Genomic DNA, 18,942 nt, shown 5'->3' with positions numbered 1-18,942 from the left:
TGGTGCTTAGCTTGTAAGATGCTTCATACCCTGAAGAGTGTAGCTCTTGATGATGTGTTTGGATGTGGTAACGTTTTCACTTTTATTTTTATCTAAAACATGAGATGCAACTGAAATTTGTCTGAACAGCTCCATAAATTATAGACACTGGTGGCTATGATTCCTGCCCACCCCAAATTAGCACACCTATCCTCTAGACAAATTAGTGAGGTGAGAATTTGACCTGAATTTCTGTGTTGCATACTCCTTTCAGAGCAGTTCGCGGACTGTTTAACCAAAACGGCACCACAATAGCTTCAGTATGGCTTTTAGTCTGATCTTTATTTGATGTGCTGTAAGAATCATGCTACTTGTAGTGGTCCTGTACTATTTTCAGCCAGCTTCTATTTGCTTCTCCTGATTCAGCTTCCAGTAAATAACTCTATGGACAGTCTGAATTCTTCTTGGGGATTGGTTGTGTAATGTTAAAAGATACAAACATATGATAATCCATCCTTTTTTTTTTTTTGGAGGGGAATGCATAGGTAATGTCTAACACTTATCTAGTCCCCTCAAAAGAGAGGCCAGGCATGGAATTAAACCACAAAGCTGTAGCTCACGAAAGCTTATGCTCAAATAAATTGGTTAGTCTCTAAGATGCCACAAGTACTCCTTTTCTTTTTTTGAAAATAGTTACCATAATTCTTCAGTCAATCACCTGCTTGTTTTTAATTAAACGCTTGAGGTAGATTTTAAAAATATGTACCTCTTTTTTTCAAAAAACACTCATGAATTTAAGCAGCTCCAACACATTTTTAGAAACACCCAGGCACAAGTGAAGCTTTATCTAAAGGTTCAGTTTTGTAGAAAATGTGCTCATGGAGTTAGCTAACGCTGTTGCTCTTCATTTCTCCACATACTGCAGAAGAAATGGTCATTTTTAAAAAAGAGAATAGTAACTCTAACTTCCTCGCATGGAAAGTCTTTTAGTTTTAACTATTTCCTGGCTCTGTATATGATGCCTCCCTATGGCCAAAACTAGTAATGCTTTTAACTGAGGAAGCTTATGCGTTTGCAGGCAACTCCCAACATTTACAGGAATTGTACATGCCTGTTTACATTCATCTCCTCTTTACTTAGGAAACCAGACTTCTGCTGCATGTTCATTCTAGTGCTCAAGTGTAATTAACCATCTTTATTGTGGACAAAGGGAAATAACCTATTGCCCAATCTCATAGATTTTAAGGCCAGAAGGGACCATCATGATCATCTGGTCTGACCACCTGCACATTGCAGCGCACAGAACCTCACCTACTCACTCCTGCAATAGGCCTGTAACCTCTGGCTGAGTTACTAAAGTCCTCAAATCTTGGTTTAAAAACTTCAAGTTACAAACAATCCACCATTTACTTTAGTTCAAACCAGAAAGTGACCCACACCACACTGCAGAGAAGCAAAAAAACACCAGGGTCTCCCCCAATCTGACCTGGGGGGAAATTCCTTCTCGACCCCAAATAGGGTGCTCAGTTAGACCCTGAGCATGAGAGCAAGTCCCTCTAGCCAGACACCTGGGAAAGAATCTCTGTAGGAACTCAGAACCCTTCCTATCTAGGATGGTTGGAGATATCGCAATCAACGGATATTGCACATTCATTTGGAAATGAAGGAACTAGAGAAAGGGAGGGAGTGCTTCCTGTCTTGCACATGGTAGGGGGTGTGTGTTGGTTACTGATCCTTGTTACAGCAACTTTCCTGTGCTGGCTAGTGATCTTTCCTTGTAGACAGTGGTGCTTGATTTGGAGATCATGTGTATATCTGATTTCCAGGTAGCATTCACTAGAATTACGTGATGGGAGACAATGTTGCTCATCCACTTGGACCAGGAAAGTAGGAATGGGGATTCATAGAAATGTAGGGCTGGAAGGGACCTTGAGAGGGCATCTAGTCCAGCCTCCTGTGCAGGACCAATTAAACCTAGACCATCCCTGACAGGTGTTTGTCAAACTCTTCTTTAAAAGTTCCATGGTGGGGATTCTACAACCTCTCTTGAAAGCCTGTTCCAGTGCTTAACTTTCCTTACAGTTAGAATGTTTTTTTCCTAATATCTAATCTAAATATCTCTCGCTTCAGATTAACCCAATTACTGCTTGTCCTGCCTTCAGTGGACATAGAGAACAATTGTTCACTGTCCCTTTTATAACAGCCCTTAATATACTGGGTGACTGTCATCAGGTCTTTCCCCTCGATCATCTTTTCTCAAGACTAAACTTGCCCAATTCTTTAAACTTTCATCATAGATCAGATTTTCTAAACCTTTTATCATTTTTGTTGCTCTCTTCTGGACTCTCCAATTTGTCCACATCTTTCCTAAAGTGTGGCTCCCAGAACTGGACACAGTATTCACCTGAGGCTTCACCAGTGCCGTGTAGAGCCAGTTTCTTGGTTTCTGTTCTCAGTCCTGATGCTGATTTGCTGTGTGACTTCAGGCAAATCCCTGTACGTTACAGTCTAAACCTCTGTAAAATGAGAGTGCCTGTCACATTAGTGTAGAGCAGGGGTGGTCAAACCATGGCTTGCAAGCCGCATGTGGCTCTTTCACAGTTAGTGTGGCTGGCAGAGGGCCCCTTCCTTTCTCCTACCCCCCCCCCCCCGGTATACGCCCCCCCCAATTCTCCACCTACCAAACTGTGGGGGGAGCTCAAGACCCCTGCCTTGCAGCAGGGTGGTGGGGTAGGGACTTCTGCCCAGCAGGGAGAGGGGTGTCAGGGCTTCAGCCCCATGGGGCACACCTGCCGGGGCTTGGGGCTTCAGCAGGAGCAGGGCTGGAACCCCCCAAACCCCAGCAGGTGTGCTCCGGTTCTTGAACTTCTGAAGATTGTCATATGCGGCTTGCTGGGTCAGTAAGTTTGGCCGCCCTCGGTATAGAGGTCAAGCGAATATGAAATACTTTGGAATCCTCAGTTGAGAAGTGCTACACAAGTGAAAAGTTAGTGGTACATTTTTTATATTTGCGTTTTTGGTTTTTGGCTTATTGTTTCTTGGATGTGATTTGAAAAGGTATAAAAAGGCTCATTATTTATCCCTTTTGAATAAATAGTTTTAGGTCAATCCGCATAGAATTTAAGGGTTCGAATGGATGATTATTAACATAGCTAATCTCTAAGGTGATGGGGCTAGCTGTGCTGCTGGTTCAGTGTGACTTATAAAGAATATCTGATTTACATACTTACAGTATACTCACTTGAAAAGAAAATAGGGCACAACTGTTGCTGAACAGGTGCTGCATTGTAATGACTGAGTTGCTTCCTGCACCACTGTGTCCCAGACATTGACAGTGTGGAAAGCCTTGTTCAGAGCAGTCACCTGTACTGCAAGGTGACAGAGTGGAGCACTGTCAGTTTCTCATTAAAACAGCATACTGAAAAACGGTTATGACTGCGTGGCTCCTGTTAGCAGGACTGAAATGCATAGAAGCTAGCTTCCAACTGGGAATCTGTTTGCTTTCAGATCCAGACTGTTCTGTAGGGACAGAACTTCCTATTTGGGGGCGGGGGTCGAGAACAAAAGCTGTTAACTTGGACTGTTGGACAGTGATAGCCTAGTGGGCTCCTCCGGCTTCGAGCCCAAGGAAACTCTGAGAACCTCCTTGACTCCACAGCGGTTCAGCTGGCCAAGTGGCAGCAAAAGCTTGAGCCCTTGGACCTATGTCCCAGGACAAATGGCTCCAACTGATGTGCAGAATTGGCTGCCCTGCTAGCTGACTGCCTTTGGTCTATGGCAATGCTTTTCAACCTTATTTGCGGACCCCTAAATTTTTTTTGAATGGAGGTGCAGACCCCTTTGGAAATCTTAGACGTAGTCTGCGGACTGCCAGGAGTCCGCGGACCACAGGTTGTACACCACTGATCTATGGCCTTGCATAGCACAGCTACTTGCAACTCAGTACACATGAATACAGCGGTGCGTTACTCATTTTTATGAAGACCACAGAATGTACTGGGAGGGGAGGGAATAGCTCCTGAATGTGTGGAACTTTATACATAAAAATGAAACCTGTCATGACACCTTTCTTGCCTTAAGGGGAGAACAGAAGGGGTGAAAAAAGCCGGTCGCTATACTCTCACTTTGGTTAGTAAAAAGCTTTTGGCACAGAATTATATTTGCTCACTGTTTCGTCTATCTTGAAATGGGAGCTTTGATTGTTTGTTTGATAAATGGATCGGAAGATTGGTCAGTTTGACTGTTAAGTGCCTTTGTATGCTTTGCTGAAATGCAGTTTTCTTACCACCATAACACTTCTTAATTTTTCTTTGCCCCTGTTTTGAATGACTGAGGTTGCCAAGGTTGAGAAATAAGCTTAATCAGACTGTATTTGTGGCTCTCATCCGGGGAGGATGTGCTGCAGTTTTTTGGGGTGTTTTTTTTTTTTTTTTTTTTTTTTTTTTGGTCCCAGGTAGAGGAAAGGGAAGAAATGCAAGTATTCCCATGACTTCATTTTATGTGGGGGCAGCATCTCTGCTTTTACAGTTCTGGGCTGTTTCTGAGTGTTATTGCCTATCCATGTGGTAGTTTTGTGGCTTAGACAAACATCCACAAAAGAGCAGGATCATAGTCCGTTTCTGTTCCCGTATCCAAGAAACAGGACTGGAATCCTGGCCTCAAAAGGTGGAAAAAGTAGTAAATCGCCTCACTGTCATTTAGCCCTAGTATCGTCTGAATCTTAACATTCGACTCAAAGGATTTATGTTGTGATTGTAAAAACTCCTGGAAATAAGTTTATAATGGAAGTGCTGACACTGCAGCATCACAAAGCTTGAACTATGAAAATTGGGTCTTTGATGTAGTGATTTTAATTAGTGGTTGGTTAGAGCCATATTAAGTCTTGGTGTAACTCAGTTGAATTTGATAAAGTTGCATCAGCTTACACAATGTCTGAATTTGGCCCTGAGTTTCTATACATACCTAAAAAATTATTGGAATCTGGCTGAGCAGGAGAGATCAGACTAGCAAATAGTTACACTATGGGAGATAAACAAAGTTAAGTTGCGATGGCTGTGTGGTAAGCAGAATGACATTTCCTTATGGCCTGAAAAAATTTTCCCTGTGCTGTGAGCAAGAGAAGTTGAGAAAAAATTCAACATGAGTCAGTGCTTTTTCAGATGCACTAAAACATTCAAATCACGGCAGTATGTCAGGCTTTTTCCACAATATATAATAACCTGTTTCTTTGCTAAATGTCTCTTAAATTTCTATCTTGACAGGATCAGCAACCTTCAAAAAATCATTCACTTCAGAGGTAAGGTACTTCTTGAGAAAATGGTGTGCTTTGTTCCCTGGGCACTGTCATAAACAGGTGCTTTCTATTTAACGAGGCATTTTGAGCTCTGTATATGGCTTGAATCTGAAAGGGAAAGCGGGGGACAAAGCTGAACAAGCAATTATAAGGCTGCAATGAACTGGTGTATTCACTTGTGAAATCAGTGGGCCTTTGTCCTTGTAAGAGAATTGGGTCCATTTTTATATCCTAATTGCCATGGAATTTCAAGTGATTCCATTCCACCAAAACACTATATAAATGTTAAGCCACAGAGCCTGAGTTCAACTCATTTTGACCAAAGAACACAGTTTATAGAGCAACAGAATGGCCATTTACACAGAAGACAATGACCCAGGCAAGTTTCCAAGGGGTCATAGAGTAGTAGACAAGATGCAGCTAAAATTGCCACCTCCGCCTGAGAAACTAGATTAACTTGTACCACCAACCTAGCTCACTTCCTCAAAGGCCTCAGGTCTTCGAAGTGTATGTCTGTACTGCAATCACGGGGTGTAACTGCAGCCTGAGCGCACATACTAGCTTTGATCTAGCTAGCTCGGATACTGGAGCAGTGAAGTTGTGTCAGTCCGCACGTGAGCATGAGATGTACAAGCCCAATACCTATGCCAGCTAGAGTATGTCTGCCCAAGCTGCAGTCATGTGTGATTGCGGTATAGCCATACCCTTCATGGGCATGAGTCATACCAGTAAAGGAAGGCGCACACTGATTGCAGCCTAAGGTCATTTAGGACCAGTCTGCTGGAAATTAAGGCTTCTAAGAGCAACCTGAAAACTCCCTCCTTGTACAGAACCAGAATTCCTCCTCTAGCTTGCATTTTGTGAAGACAGTCCCCTCTACCCCTTTATTTAGCTTCCAGGTCTGCATCACACAGGAAACTCCCAGGAAACTAGTATCTCTCCAAGGTTCTTTAATGTCACTCTATTTTGAAGATGAAGTTAGGCCATATAATGTCCCCCTCCACATTAATATTCAGCAGCAGCCCATGAAGTGGTGCTCCATCTTGATCCAAGCATTGCACGCTGGGACCTGTAGTTTTCTGCAAGCTGCATCTTTGTATTAAAGGTGGAAGTTGAAAAGAAATGTATTATACAACTCCATAGGCTTACCCCTGAGAGATCCCCTGTAACCCTCTGTAGTTATGCCTCTTGATTCTGGGTGGAGAGATACACCTAGGATATTTGTTTTTTAAAACTTCTTGGTTCTTGTCTTCACCCATACTCCTAGATGTCTGGTTCTTCTGGACAGCCTGGCTCACAGACAATAAAAAAAGGTCATAGAGGAGTAGATTCCACTGGTGAGACGACATATAAAAAGGTAGGTGCATCTCAGCTAATTAATCTGATTGTTTTCATTCTCCTATTCACTACATTAATGCTGCCCAGAGCATCAAGGTTTCTGACTCATTCTATTTAGCATAAAAGGTTGGGTAACTTGCGTGACAAACATTAAAGAAGATCTCGGTGGGAGCAAAGACTGGCAGGCTGCAGAGGCTGAAGGGCTGAATTTATGCTCTGGGAGTAGCTTCTCTGCCATTGCCTCCTAAAGACAGGATTATTTTTTAAACCTTCCCTCATTAGCAACACTTTCTAGGACCCTTCTCATTTACTGAGTGCGCTTGCTGCTGTCTGGACACGATAGCAGCTACAGATTGTGATTTTGCTGGAATTTGCTTTACAAAAGGCAGATTGTGTGTGTTGGTTTCTTAAACCAGCCTATGGATGTGGGGATTTTTGGACACTGCTACTAACTTTCGTTGGACTTCATCAGTATGTGCCAACTTGCTTTACAACAAGAGTGGTTTCCCGTGTCTGGATTAAATGGATAATGGCATGATCGAGGCTTTTCAGCAGCTCTCGCTTCATGTAAGTGGAAGCTTCTCGTTTGAAATCTTTAATCCAGCCATGCTTTAATATCCACGTACTGTTTGGTGATGGGGTTCACTTCTAGAGATTACCTGGAAAAAAAGGGAACTGAGTGTGTGGGGGAGAACTTAAACAGCACTTCTGTTGAATCTAGTCTCTCTAATTTTACTATATTTGACTATGTTTAAGCTTGGGGTTCTCAGTTCAGATCTCCAGTATCCCAGCATGCTGAGTGGAGGAGGAGAAGGAGGTAGCAGAACTGGCTGGGAGAAGGCAGCAACCAAAGTGGAATTAGATGAGACACTTAAATATGTTTGCAGGGGCCCCAGAAACTAGTAACGGGGGGCTCCTAATGGGGTTACCTGGAAATGACTAACAGGCTCTCCTTACTTAAGTTGTTGTTGTTGTGGTTATGTGTCTCCCTCCTTTCCTTGAGGCACTATGTTGATTAATTTATTCTCTGCCCTTTGTTAAAACAATTGTAAACAGGCAGCTGACTGCTCAGTTTATGATGAGGGAAAAAAATGCACACAGCTTAATGGCAACCTGATTGTGGCTCTTTGCACCCACAGATAATGCAGCAATGCCAAGCTGATGTTCAGTTTCTTTATCTTTAAAGTGAAACTACCTTTTAGGTATGAACAGTATGCTGAGCTTGCATGGATTTTTCACCTATATTAATTTTAAAAGGCAAGAAGGAAAGGTATTTAGGAGAACTCTGTTCCAACCTCCTAGACAAACTGTGTGATAAATCTCACATGGGCATATCCTAGGATCTGGTTAGTAAGGAGAGTGAAGGGATGCAATGAAGTGGTCTAAAACCTGATGGAATCAAGAAAAACCTGAGTTCTGTTCTCAGTTCTGTCACTTACTGTGTGACCTTGGACAGGTCTCTTACTCCATCTCCATTTACCTTCTTCTGCTCTGTCCTGCTCACCCCCTTCCCTTTTCTTTTCATTAACTGATCCTCTCCTAACTAAACCCACCCCCAAAAATAATAATAGTGGAACTAACCTGTTTGCTGCCATCACACTGTCCACTCTGCTTGTGTGTTCTACTTCTTGTCCCACCTTGCATCTGTCTTGTCTATTTAGATAATAAGCTCTTTATTTCTGAGTTTGTACAGTGCCTAGCACAATGGGGCCCTCATTCTTGGTTGGCCCATAGGTGCTACTGTAATAAACATGACTGATAATAAATGGAGACTGTTTATTCATCTTTGAAAGATTTTGTAGATACTCAGATGAAAGAGCCAGAGCATTCGTTTTAGCAGCAATGGAGGGGAAATCTAGGGAAGCTAAAACGTACTTGCGTAAATTGGAATCTGGCCTAGTCATCAAGGTTAAATTCTGTCTTTCACAACCAAGTCATCAGGATGTCGTCTTGGATGCACGGTGTCCCTTGGCACCTTGCTGGGGTATTGGTTCAATACTGACTGTCAGAAGAACACCACCTACTGAGTCACCTGCTCAGGATTTTGGTTTTGGTTCAGTTGCCTTGTATGTAAACAACTTGTACCTGTTCCGCCGTAGTTTTAACAACCTTTGCAGTAGGTTTGTCTTATAAGCAGGGAATTGACACAGACCATGTAACTTCAGTAGTTGTCAAACAGATCTTATCTGCATCATCCTGGAAGATTCATGACCACCTAGAACAAGCTGGATCTCAGCAAGTGTTAATGGCCTAAGACAAAATCACAGTTCTGTAGACATGAGCAGACTAGCAGATTCTTGATGTTTGTAAATAGCTGCCACAGGAATATAATACTGCATTGTTCTTGGACGATTTATGCAGAGGCCACAGCAGCAAAGCTATGGTTTGTTTTTAAAACTATAATGACCAGCTGTTAGTTAGGCTTGGAAGGATCCGATTTTTATTGGTAAACCGCAGTTTCACTGTGCACACACAAACTGACACACACATTTCCATCACTGGTCAAAAGTCCAGCTAGGCAAAGGAAAATGATGCTTGAGAACTTATTAGAGTTTGATTTTAAGGATATTTGCTTTCTCTGTGTTGACAGTTTGTGTTTTGACACTGGCAAAGCTTTAACTTTTTGAACCGCAACCTCTACTGTCATTAAAGAATTGTCTGACTTCCCCCGAAATAATTTACCACAACTATGAACATTTAAATGGATAAAAATAAGAAGTGCTTAAAACCTATCATCTTGCACAACTGTGAAAATTTAAATAGATACAAATCTTAAATGCTTAAAAATAAACATTGTTATTACAGACAACATTGTTTAAAAAAAAAAATAAAAAAAAATTCTGCTAAGCCTCTTATTATTGCTTACAAGCCTAGCAAAGGAGTAGGATGAGACGGTGAGAATACAGGGTTGAAACCCACAAGTGTGCATTCTGTGAGGTTAGCTTATTTTGAGGGCTAGCTCCATGCTTGGACTCTACATTGCCTTGAGGAAGACCAGAGTCTATGCCGAGGCCACCCGATCATGCAAACCTAGGTTTCGGGAGATCGAGATACCATGCTCGTCCGCTTCCTAGAGGAACGAGAGTACTTTGCTGTTCAATAGCCACCACTCCGGTCATTGTAAGGAGTGGAAATGAACACCTTGGAAGGAGATAAAATCCTTTCTTTGCTTTTCTCTAGCTGGCTAACTTAGTCCTCTGGGGTAGCAATGCTGCAGAATGGGGATAAAATGAGATGGAAGGATTGTTAGGGCTTTGTCAGGGATGTCGAGGTATCCCCATCCCTAATATATGGCAGAAGCTAGTCTTATACACTCTGCGCGTCAGATGAGTGGAACATGGGGCCCTTGTCACCTGAGTTTGGCAGCAGCTTAAATATTCTGGAAACAGGATCTCTTTCATGTGGTGATCTTGCTGTACAATGATAAGTTGTATGTTTCCCATCAAGCAGATTGACATGAAAGAAAGCAGCCAAAGACTAAGTTAGCCAGCTAGAGAAAAGCAAAGAAAGGAAACCGGGATTTATGGGTACGAAATACCATCTAGTGCCTGCTGGAAGGATGTTAGTTTAAATTGGAGCAGATTTTTTGTTCTAAGACAGTCATCCATTTAACCCGTTCTGTTTGACTTCCTGTTTCCTTTTCCCCTCCAGACTACCTCATCGGCCTTGAAAGGTGCCATTCAACTGGGCATCACCCACACAGTAGGAAGCTTGAGCACCAAACCGGAGCGAGATGTTCTCATGCAAGACTTCTATGTAGTAGAAAGTATTTTCTTCCCAAGGTGAGAGTTTGCTTGCTGCTCTGTGAAATGCTTTTACTTAGGGTTATCCACTCTGAGATGGGTCTTCCTGTGGGTTATGATGAGCTACTACTGTTACTTTACTTGTAGGTTTGGGAGTTAAGAGAAGAAAGCAACACTGATTCCAAATCAGCTCCCTAAGACATGTACAGGCGTCTCTAAAGCACACAATAGTATAGTGGCTAGTTCTGCACTTGTTGATATGGCAACCACACAACAGAATGCAACTCAGCCCTTAATTTTAGGTATTACTCAACCTTTCCATTAGAGCAAGCGTTCAACAATGATTGTTCTTGCATTATATATGACGGAAAAATACCTGCTGGAGCTCTGAGGCATGCGAGGGTTAATGAAAGAGAATTTAAGGCCGTGGTTCTCAACCTGCAGCCCACCGCTTGCAGCCCAGTCAGCACAGAGCTGCAGCCCAAGTGACATCCTCAGGGCCATACAGGTAGTATTGGATGCAGCCCACGATGGTAAATAGGTTGAGAATCACGGATTTAAGGCGTTAAACTTGCCATGTGTTCTGTTTTTGGGGGTTGTAGAAAATTGTCTTGGGGTGGTCCTTCTTTATTTTAAAAGAGGCCTTTAAAAGTACTGTGTGTATTTCTAACCATCTGTTCCCTTCCCCCACAGTGAAGGGAGTAACCTGACCCCAGCTCATCACTACAATGACTTCCGGTTTAAAACGTATGCTCCTGTAGCATTTCGCTACTTCCGTGAACTGTTTGGAATACGGCCAGATGACTATCTGGTAAGTCACTGGGGAAGCCAGTTTTATTTGTCATACTTGATAACTAGTATTTTTCCCTTCTTCCCCAGTATAAATGGCCTCTATCTGGTCCCACTCCTAACACTGTGCACACACCAATGGATGTTGTCTCAGCTTCGCCCCCTTTCTTGGGGTTTGCCTTTATTTAATTAAAGTTTACCAAGAAAAAGCCCTTGGCCGGGAATGCACTTACAGCCATCAGCCTGATCCCCAATGTGGGCAGATCAGTATTTATCCTTGTTGGGATCTCTTGACCCTTCTGATGATTATTGCCTTATGTTCTGGAGTGGAGCTAATGAGACTTGCCTGGTCTGACTGTCAGATTCGCAGCAGTGTATTCTGAACGTCCATACTGGGTCCTGTACCAATTCCATCCTGATTGTGCTTCTCCGGCACCCTCACATGAGACTCTCCTAGCCTGGACCCACTGTAGGCTCCCTTGAAACCACTGCTTTAACCCGGGGTGGCCAAAGCGGCACCTGCAGCCCCCAGAATTCACAGGGCCAAATACAGCCCACAGAATTCTATTGTGCAGATCCCATCTTTGATGTGGAGATCGGGCTATTAGAATCAAAATGGAGTTGTGCACACTGGGCCAGGTAATCTCTGCAATTGTGCCACCGTATTCTAGCAGGATGCAGCAGTTCTTACCTCTGTTTTATTCAAATGAGGTGTGATCCTTGCTTGTAGGGCCCCTTGGTTGGCCAGAATATGTTGCCCCGTAGCCGGTCAATGGGCCAGTAGTTTCAGGAAGGAACCAAACCATTCCTTTACGTAGCAAGCGACTGCAGTAGCCCAGCGGGGTCCTCGTCTTTGACTAGAGCTCCTAGGTGCTATGCTAATACAAATTACTACTAATTGCGAGAAACCCAAAGGGAGGGAGGGAGCAGAGCTGCTGAGACATCACAGGCTTATAACTGCATCTCCATGCCTACCTGTAATCTCTCCAAACAAGACATGTTCTAGCACAAAGTTATGGACATGAGAAAGCACTAACCTGAGGGCCACGGATTCCAGAGAAAGTCATGCTGGATGCTTCCCCAACTCTAAAAGCTGTGCCATGACTTGCTATTCTCATAAAACATCTCTAGTTTATCTAACTTAATGAACTACTAACCAGTCTATATACTGAATTGTATATTTATCTGTTTGTGGGCAAAATATGATGCTGCTGTTCACTGGGGTTGCTCAAAGTGCTTTGCAAAGGCGCCTGTGCGGATGTGTAACGACGCCATCTCTAAAAAAAAAAAAAAAAATTAACGAGGAATCCTTGTGGCACGTTAGCGACTAACAAATGTATTTGGGCATAAGCTTTCGTGGGTTAGAACACACGTACTCAGACACTCAAGTTGACCCTTTAGCTAAAGCTTCGATAAAGATGCCTGTGCTTTGTTACTTGTTTATCTTATGCTTTTGCTTTTTAATTCAAACCCACCCCCACCCCACCCCCCTTCAGTACTCGCTCTGCAGTGAGCCACTCATTGAGCTCTCCAACTCCGGGGCCAGTGGTTCCCTCTTCTATGTATCCAGTGATGACGAGTTTATCATTAAAACAGTTCAGCACAAAGAAGCAGAGTTCTTGCAAAAGCTGCTGCCGGGTTACTATATGGTAAGTTGCTTGGGTGACCTTTCTGCGTGTGTTGTAATGATGTTTCTCTGACAGCATAAACTTGAGAATATCGTCGTAACTGGCAGGTCACATGCGGGGCGGCGGATTTACATCTGGTTTCAAGGCCATATTTTCAGAGATGCTGAGCACACTCCACTCCCATTTGCTGCAGGGGTAGATGCTCAGGACTTCTGAAAATCTGGACCTGAGCCCTTTGGGTTGGTCAACTCCATTTTGCCTCTGCTGGCTAATACTGATACACCCTCCTGCATGTGACTAATAGAGGCTGCTGGAGCTCTTTGGGCCAGCACAGGAAGGTTTGCACCAGACCTTCTCATTTGGGTTGTTTTGAAGAGTGCCCGTCTCCCTGAAAGGGACCTGCCTAGCATTCAGGCTTGCACTGCTAGATTCTTTGTGGTTGAATGTGTGCGTCTGCTCAGTCAGGTTTTGTGCAAGAAGCTCATACCCATGATATGCAAAGACTAGCAAAGTTCCTTATTTCCTTTCCCCCCTTCTGGGCCATTCTTTGTTCCATCAGTGCTGCCCAACCAACGCTACTTTGTTGTTTAAATTTAACATGCCCATATTCCAGGGCCTCTGAGTGTCTGTCTAAAGAGACTAAAAATGTGATCATAAATAGATAAATGGGCCCTGCTAGTCCTAGAACAAAATCAGATCCAACCCCAACATACGATATATACATAATCCCCCTAGAGATGGCAGATGGTCCCAGAGTGCTTTATTAACTGCCTCCCTGAGTGGGAATTTGGACAGGTTAATGGAGTTCATGTCCCTGGCTTAGAAAAGTGCCATGGGATTCTTAATACATGCATTGGTTAAGACCTCTTCTTACCTACCCATGGCACCACCAGCACCTTGCCCATATTACTAGGCCGGGAAACTGGACCAATGCTAGTTTCTGCAACTACCAGAGTTATAGGGATCTCTTATTCCAGTATGCACCCAGCCTTATCCTGCTTAGCATTAGATCTGGCAAGAGCCTAGCTTGAGGAGGGAGTGGCAAACTAAAAGACTAAGCACAAAAATCCTCCTTTGCCCTGCTGGCTGCCACAGATCGCCTTTGGCAGATAATTGTGTGGATGAAGGTGCAAATTCCTTCTTTGTGCAAAAGCTGCATCTGATGAGTTCAGTTTTGCAGAGAAAACATTTCTTACCCTAGAGTTACCAATCTATGCCCCAAGTTCACCCATCCCTGATTCGTTGCTTTGCTGATAATCACTTTGGATCCCAGACAAGGTTGCTTTGATTCAGATACACCAGTTAAGAGCAAATAGCTAGCCACTCTGAATGTAGGGAGTCACCTGGACTCTGAAGTTATGTCTTCTGTCTTTGGACGTTTAGAACTTGAATCAGAATCCTCGGACGCTGCTGCCTAAGTTCTATGGTCTGTACTGCGTGCAGGCCGGAGGGAAGAACATCCGCATCATAGTGATGAACAACTTGCTGCCCCGCTCTGTGAAAATGCACCTGAAGTATGACTTGAAAGGCTCCACCTATAAGCGTCGAGCATCCCAGAAGGAGCGGGAAAAGGTCTTCCCGACATACAAAGACCTGGATTTTATGCAGGACATCCCCGATGGCCTGTTCCTAGACTCTGATATGTACAATGCCTTGTGCAAAACGCTGCAGAGAGATTGTTTGGTGAGTGAAGGGTGAGATGAGCTGAATTGAGACCGATTTTTTTCCCCCCTTCTCTGTGGATTACTTCATGCCTTTTGAAATGTGTGTACCCCAAGGTCACTCTAAAGCTTCTTAGGCCTGGCATTTGCCCTGTTTTTTGTTTGTTTTTGTTTGTTTTTTCTTTGTGTGTCTACAGTCTGGATAATTCTTCAGTGCAGTTTTTAAGTGAAAGATGCTAGAATTGAGTCCTCTGTCCCCCAGAAAGGCACTGCCCAGGCAGCTGCAGTGCAGTTACCCCCTCCAAACACTGCCCTTCCTGTACAACTCAATTCTGACCCAGGGAACTCGGCTACCGTGATACATTCAATCTTTGGCACCTCTGCCATGACTGCCAGCTACAGGGCTAATTGGTTGGCATTTGTATGATGATGTCCACTGGGAACGGGACAGACCACAGACTTCTTTTGCATGTTCAGATGTTTCTGAGTTGGGTAAAATTCAAATCAGTAATCTAGAGTGGTACAGTGCAGTCTCCCCTTCCCCATCCCCTGAGCAGTCCAATTTATGCCCTGCCACCCAATAATGTCTTACTACTTTTACAGTAGGAGGAGTCCTAGTTTTAGAGCAGCTGTGTGATCCAGCAGATAGGACACCGGACGGAGAGTCAGAGGACCTGAGTTCTGTGCCTGCAAGTGATCTGGTGTGCAGCCCTGCACAAATCCTTTTCCCAGTTGCCCTGTCTGTAGAAGAAAGATACTGATATTTTACCTTCCTTTGTAAAGCTGCTCATTGATATCTGTGGGTGAAGATCACTGGGTGTTTATATAGAGGCCATCCCCTTGGTATTTTCAGAACACTAAGCAAAAATACTCAGTGCATGCATAAAACTGGAATAGTTTAACCATTCATGTAGCTTGCAAAACGTAAATGATGCCATATTGACTTTGTTTCCGTCCAGGTTCTGCAGAGTTTTAAAATCATGGATTATAGTTTGCTTGTGGCCGTCCATAACATTGATCAGGCACAGAGAGAGCGTGCGATAATGGATGGGACGGCCCAGTCGGACACGCGAAGGCCAGCTACCCAGAAAGCTCTCTACTCCACGGCTATGGAGTCTATCCGAGGAGAAGCCCGGCGAGGCGGCACCATAGAGACTGACGACCAGTATGTCTGGGTTGATCGTTCAAATTAACATGGCCAATTCATACTTAGAGCAGATGGGGTAAAATTCAAGGATTGATAAGGAAGGTGTGATTTTAGGTACCAGTGATGTAGGGCTGAGCCTGAGGCTTGGGATTCAGGAGTCCTGAGTTCTGGTTTCAGTTCCTTATCGTGAGCAAGTCACTTAAGTCCTTTGTGCCTCTGCTTGCCTGCCTCACTGGGATGTGTGAGGATTAATGTGTCTGTACCACACCTGGAAGCTGTACTCAAACAGCTAAATATTAAGTATCGCCTCCAGGGATCATAGGAATTGCTGTAGCGGATCAGACCTGAGCTCCTGTCTCTGAGTGACCAGCACCAGATACTCCAGGTTTCTTGGATTCTTCTCAAAGTGGACAGTTGTCAATTAACCAGCCCACAGTTTCAGTAAAATAGACAATGTACAGAAAACAGGGATAAACTCCTGTTATGTTTTGGTAACTTACTGACTTAACATTTGGCTCTGATTTGTCTTCACTAGAGTTTGTCAGCTCAGCAGTAGGTGCATGTTGCCACTCGTTAATCCGCTTAACATTTAACCCATGTAAGGCTTAGTTGTGTAGAGTGAAAACTGCTTTGATCAGGGTAAAGCCTGCAAATCTCATGCTTCCTGTTTTTGTTTTCTAGAATGGGAGGCATTCCAGCCCGAAATTCAAAGGGGGAAAGGCTGCTTTTATATATTGGTATTATTGATGTGCTACAGTCCTACAGGTAAGAGCCTTTATGTGACACCTATATGTTGACAATAGTGGATAAAATAAACCTCCAGTAATAAAATTGGCCCTGTTTGGTTGCAACAGTCTGAGACTCTCTGGCTTGTTTACTGAAGACTACAAACAGTTTGTAGTTTTCTTGCCCCATTTCCTTGATGTTTTTCATAAGCTGAAATCTCCGCATGCTCCTCTGGACCTTGTATCCCTCGTTTATTCAGTGTCAGAGTACAGGCTTGCTCTTACAGGGCAGGTTTTTCTTAGACTTGGTGATTATGCTGAAGGGAGTGTGCAGGAAGTGGCTGAGAAAAATAGGTGGTAGGTTAAAATTGCCATAGTGTCTGGAATGAAATATAGTTTTATGACTTTGCTTAGATGTTTGTAGTGTTGGTGTCGAGTTGGTGCATAGCCAGGGGTGCTGGAACAATTTGTACAGTGAGGGTGCTAAGAGCCATTGAACCAAACTGTAAACCCTGTGTATGATGGAAACCACCTCAAGCCCAGGGGTGCTACCACACCCCTAGTTCCAGCTAACTTGAAATTCTAGCTAACTTTTTTTTTTCAGTTTGAGATCTTTTTTACATTTATCATTAGAAGTCAATGGGCGTTCTCTCACTGCCATCAGTGCCTCCTAAAATCGCCCCCTAAAAGAATAAAACTGCTACTGAATGTTTTTAGATTCTTTTAACTAGGTCTGTAAATTACTTTGGCTTTAGGAAAAAGGTGCATTTCTGTTATATCTGTCAATGTTAAGAAGCCAAACTTCAGCAATGAACGTAACTTACTAATAGTGATTGCAAAGCCTAAATGTGAAAATTACTATGGTCTGTTCACTGCTTTCAAATCTCACTTCTCAGATTCGTTAAGAAATTGGAGCACTCATGGAAAGCATTGGTGCACGATGGGGTATGTAGCAAGAATTTTATCCTGGGACTCTTAAATTACCTGATAGCAGTATTTTCAAACCAGGTGTCCCATCAAACAGATAGTTGTGTGTGTAGAAATATGTATTTTAAAGTAGAATCTATGGTCAGACCTTATAGTAAAGGTACATTTATAAAGATCAACAAATTATTGATAGATGTTAATAAATGCAATAAATTTAGTCCAAGTTAGTAGCTTGCTTACAACCATCTATAACAACTTCTACTGATGTCTTTATAACACATACGACTCAAGCTTCCAGCAGCTATTAATCACTTTATTGTTTATTCACCATTTATAAAGACGCTTTTAATATAGCGTGACCATACTTGTTCCAAATGTAAACCTACTCTAAAAGAAATCCATGTTGTCTTAGAACTATAGTTACGTGTGTAACTTTTGTCCCTTGGATGTTTTTAGGACACTGTGTCTGTGCATAGGCCCAGCTTCTATGCAGAAAGGTTTCAACGATTCATGTGCAACATTGCATTCAAGAAAATACCATGTAAGTATCTCTTCACAGGTTCCTGGGAGGCTGCCATAGTCAGGGAGAGAATGAATGGAGGTGCGTCTGCTCAGTAGGAAACTTGTGCTGTGTCAGGGTTACTGGTATATCTTCCTGCCCCGCAGAATGTGACTGGCAACTCCTAGGGCAGGGTCTTTCATCCATCAGCTTTCTTCAGAGTGCTACACTTTCTCATTAAATAATGGGGAAGGTTATGGATGTTGCTATGTAAGATTTTGTTTTGTTTCTGGAAAATGTGATATTAAGTAAGATCTTTCTTTGCTTTTGTCTTTAAGTAAAACTTTCTCCTTCTAAAAAGAGCCGGTCTGGCACAACCATTCCTCGGAGGACGGGTCAAGGCGGAGCCCCTTACCATTCATCGTGTGAAACTAAAGCGCAAGTAACAGCAGAAGCAGATGTGGAGCAAGGTTGGTGCCTATACTAGAAAACCCAGATGACAGGAATTGCTTTCCTTTTAAAAAAAGAACAGCAAAGGAAGCTTGGTTCAGCCCAGATTTTTGTGATCCAAGACTTCCACTGGTGAGACTGTGGGGACATTCAATACACGCTGTCCGAGTCTGCAAGCTTGCTAGAGCACTATCCTGGGATCACAGATCTAATCGCAGCTACCCGGACTCAGATGCAGCCATTAATATATTGCGTAGTTCAAGGGGTATGGCATTCTGAGGGGTCTTCAGCAGGCCTAGAGGAGTTGTCAGACTTTCATGAAATGTCTCTCAGCCCACTGGGGACCTGCCAACATTGTGGTGCATTAATGGTGGAACAGTAAAGAGACTTTTTTTCCACATAATATACACTTAACCAGTAGCACTCACTGCTACAGGAAGTGAATGAGATCAAGAACTAATTTAGCAAGAAGCAAAAAGAGATTGGACATCTATATGAATTACAACTGGATATTCTTATCGTAACAAATTCTGGAAGGGATTTTAAACCTCAGCCTTCAGGGTCTAAGACTATCTTAGAGGTCAGGAGGAGACCTAATGTGGTCTGGGTGGATTATCCCATGTCAGCAGCGTTGTTACCCCATCCTCTGAAGCATCTAGTACTGGCCTGTATAAAGACAGGATACTGGACTGATCGGACCTCTGGTCCGATCCAGTATGGTAAGTCCTATGTAATTGGCCTAAGTGATGTCCTGAGCTTTGAT

At 43.3% G+C, this 18,942-nt stretch overlaps 1 protein-coding gene across 1 annotated transcript in view; it reads left to right on the top strand.

The window, feature by feature from the left end:
* LOC141977494 (putative PIP5K1A and PSMD4-like protein) overlaps positions 1–18,942 on the top strand; it is a 72,780-nt gene that overhangs the window by 11,947 nt on the left and 41,891 nt on the right. The window contains exons 2-12 of the mRNA XM_074939014.1: positions 5,241–5,275; positions 6,540–6,629; positions 10,262–10,392; positions 11,047–11,164; positions 12,639–12,791; positions 14,154–14,453; positions 15,391–15,596; positions 16,260–16,343; positions 17,200–17,248; positions 17,687–17,771; positions 18,068–18,199. Coding sequence (XP_074795115.1) covers positions 5,241–5,275; positions 6,540–6,629; positions 10,262–10,392; positions 11,047–11,164; positions 12,639–12,791; positions 14,154–14,453; positions 15,391–15,596; positions 16,260–16,343; positions 17,200–17,248; positions 17,687–17,771; positions 18,068–18,199 — 1,383 coding nt within the window. The remainder of the gene's footprint in view (positions 1–5,240; positions 5,276–6,539; positions 6,630–10,261; positions 10,393–11,046; positions 11,165–12,638; positions 12,792–14,153; positions 14,454–15,390; positions 15,597–16,259; positions 16,344–17,199; positions 17,249–17,686; positions 17,772–18,067; positions 18,200–18,942) is intronic.

This window comes from Natator depressus, chromosome 24 (assembly GCF_965152275.1).
Source record: "Natator depressus isolate rNatDep1 chromosome 24, rNatDep2.hap1, whole genome shotgun sequence".
NCBI lineage: Eukaryota > Metazoa > Chordata > Testudines > Cheloniidae > Natator > Natator depressus.
Note: the sequence above shows the minus strand (reverse complement) of the source record. Positions and strands in the feature narration are given on the sequence as shown.